Here is a 6,227-nt window from a genome sequence, read left to right as displayed (position 1 = left end):
GCCTTAATCTAATTTTTTGTTTGGTATACTAGAATTTAAATGATCAACAACTGTATCAAATAAATTAAATAGATAATGTTCAATTTAAAGTGTAAAAATACATTATTTTTGAGTTTCAACCTCAATAATTTATTAATATTATCAAAACAATAAGTGATTTATTTTATTTAGGAAAAATATTTAACTATGAAAATTTTGCATACATGATTACTTAAAAATAATACCTATATTAAATTGATAATGAGAAAAGAAATGACTATAATAAGTTACTTTTATAAAATAATTACCTTATTATGTAGAATACACTTAATCAAACGGTTGAATCAAATTGAAATGTATAATACCTCATATAATATGATAACCATATATATACAGTTATAATTTGGGATAAAAAAACGATTTCTCATAATTAGTTATAGTTTTCTACGAATGATTGTTTAAATAAATTGTATTTTATTCTATTCTATTTAATTTATTTTATTTTAAATGTAGTAAATATATTAGTTATTATATAATAATAATATTCAAAAATATTATTTAAAAATTATAATTAAAATGAAATTTTTTGGAAATAACTTTGGTAGAATAACCTTCCAAAATATTTCTCAGTACTTCAACTAACGATGCTATTTAAATTTGAGAAAAAACTAATAAGTATTTTGTACCTATCTTTTCTATTAAATTTTATAATTAGATCCTAGAAAGAATTATATATAATAGATATTACAGTCTCGCTGTACAGCAATGATCTTTACACCAATTAAAAAATGTAAAATTAATTTGTATAAATTAAAACTAAGTTAAGTGTTGTTCAAACAGGATAACAATATTTCAACATTTAACATGTACTTTTTTAATTATTTTAAATAAAACATTTTCAAATTTTGATTGAACAAAATATACATAATAGTCACTTTATACATAATCATAGGAATACTGATAACTAAATATCAATATTAATAAATAAAAAAAAAAAAACAATTTTTGACAATAATCAAAATAGTTACACATATCTAGATAAATAAAAATAAATAAATACATCTATAACAGAAAAAATTAGAATTCTATTATGTAAATAATTATTTTTATTTTTTGATGGTTTATCTTTCAGCTGGTTCACTGACCATCTAATGAGTACATGTTTTGATTAAATTGATTACCGGTACTTTTTATTCTTGTCCTTATAGCTTCGCATCTATAATATATAGTAATAAGCATATAGTTATATTATTTGTAATTTATTTGAAGACGTTTTAAACACAAGCAATGTTAAAGCAATGTTAAGTACCTGCAAGTATTGTAATCAAATCCAAATCCTGAAGTACATTCTTGTACTACACGACACTGACATAAGCAATTTGCTGGATTCCATAACTTTAATTCGTGTTCTTCATTACATTTTTCACGATCATCTTCATTGTTACATATGCAACGGCATTCATCACGATAATACGTTTGCAATGGACTACAATCCTTTGGTAAGAAATATACTATTATAGACAATTAGATATAAAAAAAATTTATTGATTGTACCTCTGGTTTAACAATGCAATCACACTTGCATTTCTGATGTTGAACTACTGACACAGCTTTTCTGCCTATGAACTCCAATTTTCCAGCACCATTGTACTGTGAAACCATTACCTTAAAATATTATTAGCATGACAACAAATTTATACGTGTTATACTACGAAACTATAAGATTTAACATGTTGTCTATTACACATACTTCGAAGTTTAGGGATTCGCTTTTGGTTGGCTGACATGCTAATAAGTCGTGGGCACAGCAACCACCGCATCGATTAACTCTAGTGCACGGGGGATAATAATATAGACTTGAATCATCAGTATCTTTTAAGCTAATTGTTTGGACTTCGACTGAACAACCTGCTGGTTTTGGTATCAACGGTGCTCCTGAATATAAAAACAATATATAAATGTATAAGTATTGTATCTTTTATCAATTGATTGTCTTATTTACTTCTTTCTGTAAAAGCGTGAAGCGATGATGCACGATCTGAAACAAAGAGAATTTTTGATTTTTACAAAATGTTTATAATGTTATTCGAATAATAAATTGATTGGTCTCATAACGACGATTTACTTTTTTATTATGTTTCTTATCATGCTTAATATATTAATAAACTTCATAAAATTTAAAAATTATTGTTCATGACATTAAATATTTTATTTTTAAATTAAACAATTCTATCTTAGTTTTAATGATTTTATTAATTTACTGTTAAATGCATGTAGTTAAACTCATTAGCCATTACTGATGACGATTATAGTTTGATGACACTTTAGTTAAGACAGTTTGATAAGTTATTTTAAACTGCCAAGCAATTTTAAGATATTTAAATTGTATAACAATAATTGTTAACAACAATTATTGTTTTGTTTAATATTTAGAATTAATGTTAAGAGAAAAATTATTTGATTATTTATTTTATCGATATTAGTAGCTCAAGTAATACATTAAACTGGTTTATTGACTTACTGCTTTGAAAGCCTGTTGTGGCAATGCGATATTGTGCTTCGTGCATGTTTACGTCCGGCATAAATTTATTGAACAGTTCTGTAATATTTTTTACTTGATTCAGTTCAATTATTAAGTTCAATGGTACCTTAAACATATTATAAAAACATGATTATTATACAAACAAGTTTATTATTAATTAAGAATATAAATATATTATGCAATAATGTATTGATATTCGTATTAACTGAAAGCTCCAAATTTTCTATTTATAACACATTCAATTAAAAAAGTTGTTTATTAAAAAAATAAAATTTACTTGCTATTTAACATTTGTCATAAGTATCACAACTGTGAATTTATATCATATCAGTTAAAAAATTATAAAGCCAAATTCATATATATATATATATATATTAAGAATAAATATTATAAATTGAATTACAGTTATAATAGATAATATTATTTAAATTTTAATAGATGTTTTGATCTTTAGCAATAATTTCTTTTTCTCCCATTAGTTTCGAATTTGTTTTAGTTCCTTTCCCCTAAATCATTCATCCTAATGAAGTCCTTTGCGATATTTATCTCATTCTTTTAATTTCTCTTTTTTTCGCCTTCAGTTATATTTTTCCCGATGTCTTTCTCATCTTCAAGTCTCGTTCTACTTTTATAATTTCCTTAATCATGATTTTTTATCTTTAATTCCTTATCAAATCTATATTTTCTATAATTTATCCAAATGTCAAATATATAACAGCTTAACTATAATATTTTAATGCAAAAAACAAGTTTGATAAAAAAGTTTAAAAAAAAAATTGTTTTAATACCAAATTGATAAATTGTTTAGCAAATTATTATTTTAACCAGAACTGTATGTACAAAATAAGTTATTTTTAGTAAAGTAATTGAAAACATTTTAAATGAACGAAATATCCATTAGAATTTTGATTTAAAATATTATATGAAAAAGCATTTTAGAATTATTTATATAAAATTAACATTTCATTGCATATACAACTATCACAAATTTACATTTAACAAATCAAAATATTTTAAAATACCTAAATTGACTATACTTAAAATTTAAAAGCTTTCCTTTCAAACTTCTAAAATTAATAATTTTTCAATCATTTTTTATTGTATTTCATTATTATTTAATAAAGCGAATTTACACGTGTAAACAACATAAATACATGATCACGGTATACAATGTAATAAGTGGTATGTTACAAAATTTAATGTATCTTACTAATGCTTCGTTACATTGAGCAAATTTACTCTCTTCTTGTCAGCGAATTAAGGCGCGTGCGAGTCAGCGTATACAGACTTGTCCGATTACACTCCAGCTAGTAAATACGCTCTTTCGCAGATGTCACAACCACATATTACAGCGTAATAACAATTATTAATACTATTAAATTATAATTTAGTATTTTTTTTTTAATTTTTAAAATGTTAAAGTATTTTATTTAAGTTTAAATTATGAAATGAAATAGTCAAAATATCAGTAAATACGGTGTTGTACAAAAAAAAAAAAAAAAAATACCGTACTTTAACTTCTCTAAATATATTTATAAAATAAGTATTTAATTTAATTTGTAATAACAAATGTTATAAAATATATTTTTTACCTACAATCTATATTTTATTTATTATTTTAGAAAAAATTGAATCAGCTGATAGTTTCATTAAAATAAAAATGTTGAATATAATTGTACTTAAAAAATGTTTATACATGTACAACACGTCAAAACCTGCTCAGTGTAATAACACAAACATTATATTTATTTGGCATACTGTAATTCCTCAAGGTCAGATGTATAAAATATTAAAATAGGTATCTCACATAAATACGCATTGTAAATTAATAGTAATAGTACTACATACAGTAGTATACATCTTATTATGAGTCACAAAGACATGAAAGTAAAAAATAGCGTGAAAACTATTACATTTATTATGTACCTATTATTAGTATTTTTTTACGTTTGATTTGTGTATACAAAACACTTATTAATGTTCATTTACTTATACGGATCATATAATTGCATAAAGTATTGTTATAAAATCAGTGAAGTGAGGGATAGGAAACTAACAATGTATGACCTCAAAAATCCTCTTCCTGCAAAAATAATGCAGCAAGGGCAATATGATTATTTAAGTTTTTACTCGTCGTACTATTTCATTTCTACAGTATGATATACTCCCCCTTTAATGTATGTTACTAATACCGGTTATTACCATGAGAAACTATGACGGTAAATAATAAATTTAGCAATATAAAACTGAATTATTAGATCTATTTAAAATATTTAAGTGTGTTTTATAATGTTAACTGTATACATTTTTATTTAACTTATAAAAATATTAAGAGTACATACATATAAGAGTCCATTCTATATAATGATCATAAATGTTTGACTTATATTAAATAACAATTAAGAAATATTGTCGAACCTCTATTGAGCCAACTTCTATTTAGCAAAACTCTTAACAAATATCGTATAAAATCATGCACATTATATTAAAAAACTTTAGTTTCGGAGCTTTCAAAAGTATGGTAAAATAAATTTACAGAAAAACCATTAGCTGCTTTATACACAATTCGTCATGGATTATAATATAAGTACAATATTATTATTATTATTATTATACACATTATTATTTTACGTTGTTATTATGCATTTAACATACGATTAGACATTCGCATATAAATATTTCATACGAATCAAATGTGTTTTAAGAAGAAAACATTTTATAAGAAAATTTATATTTAACGAGTTTTTTCCAAAAAATCGTTAAATATGTTAAACAGTGGTTCGACTATATTTTAATAAAGAAATTGAAGAAAAATATATTGTTCTTATTTCAAATTCTCAAAATTTGAGTGTTTTAAGTACTCAACATTTAAGCCGTTTGTAGATATTTAATAGTATTTATTTTATCTATTTCATGTTTTTCATTTTTAAAGTAAAACAGATTATATCATTCATTATTTGATGTTGCATTTAAACTAGTTAAATATTTAATTAACATTTTAATAAAGGCATATAGTATGAAATACAGTTACACTCTTAGTTTATCTACCTTATGGGTATTCTCATAAAAATAATTTTTTGTCTAATTCTTCGGTCATTTGTTAGGCATTATTTATATTGTCATTGTGGGTTATTGTGATTTATGAATACATTACCATATTATATTTTTTATTTAATCAATGCATTCATGTAATATAATTTATATATTTTATGTACTAATATATAGGACATTTATATACTCAACTAGTTACAGAAAATGTTTTAATACATAAGTATTTACTCGCTGTTGAGTCAAAATAGTGCAAAAACGATTGAAATTATTTATAAAAATATAAAAATACTGAAAGTCTATCGATCGATAGTAATATAAATAGGTTATAATAGCTGTGATAACGAAAATCTAATGTACAGTATTTTTGGTCACATCTAGTAAATTGTAAATCGAAAGTGTGTTGTATTATGTAATGTGGTTGGTTCATTATAATGTGGGTCTTTTGTTTCATTTCTACCGAAAATGGTAGTTTCCTCCAAAGTTTAACAAGCTTTAATTTTTGATTCATCTTATTTTTACTTGATATAAATTATTATTTAAATCTTTAAAAAGCTACTGCACATTATTTAGAAATCATTATAAAGAGAAGAGCCTCTCATTATGTGAATAGACAAAAATTTTATAATATTTATAATTAATCAACATTATAAAGAGA

The 6,227-nt window shown here is 23.2% G+C and overlaps 1 protein-coding gene across 1 annotated transcript in view; it reads right to left on the bottom strand.

The window, feature by feature from the left end:
• Positions 1–1,029: 1,029 nt before the first annotated feature.
• Positions 1,030–6,227, bottom strand: part of LOC112693736 (vascular endothelial growth factor C-like) — an 11,055-nt gene continuing 5,857 nt past the window's right edge. The window contains exons 2-7 of the mRNA XM_025568931.1: positions 2,501–2,627; positions 1,982–2,017; positions 1,730–1,914; positions 1,534–1,644; positions 1,289–1,473; positions 1,030–1,195 (exon numbers count right to left, since the gene is read on the bottom strand). Coding sequence (XP_025424716.1) covers positions 1,117–1,195; positions 1,289–1,473; positions 1,534–1,644; positions 1,730–1,914; positions 1,982–2,017; positions 2,501–2,627 — 723 coding nt within the window. The 3' untranslated portion in view covers positions 1,030–1,116. The remainder of the gene's footprint in view (positions 1,196–1,288; positions 1,474–1,533; positions 1,645–1,729; positions 1,915–1,981; positions 2,018–2,500; positions 2,628–6,227) is intronic.

Source organism: Sipha flava, unplaced genomic scaffold (assembly GCF_003268045.1).
Source record: "Sipha flava isolate LNK unplaced genomic scaffold, YSA_version1 117_pilon_pilon, whole genome shotgun sequence".
In the NCBI taxonomy this organism is placed as follows: domain Eukaryota; kingdom Metazoa; phylum Arthropoda; class Insecta; order Hemiptera; family Aphididae; genus Sipha; species Sipha flava.
The sequence above is the reverse complement of the archived record's forward strand: the minus strand, read 5'-3'. Positions and strand labels throughout refer to the sequence as shown.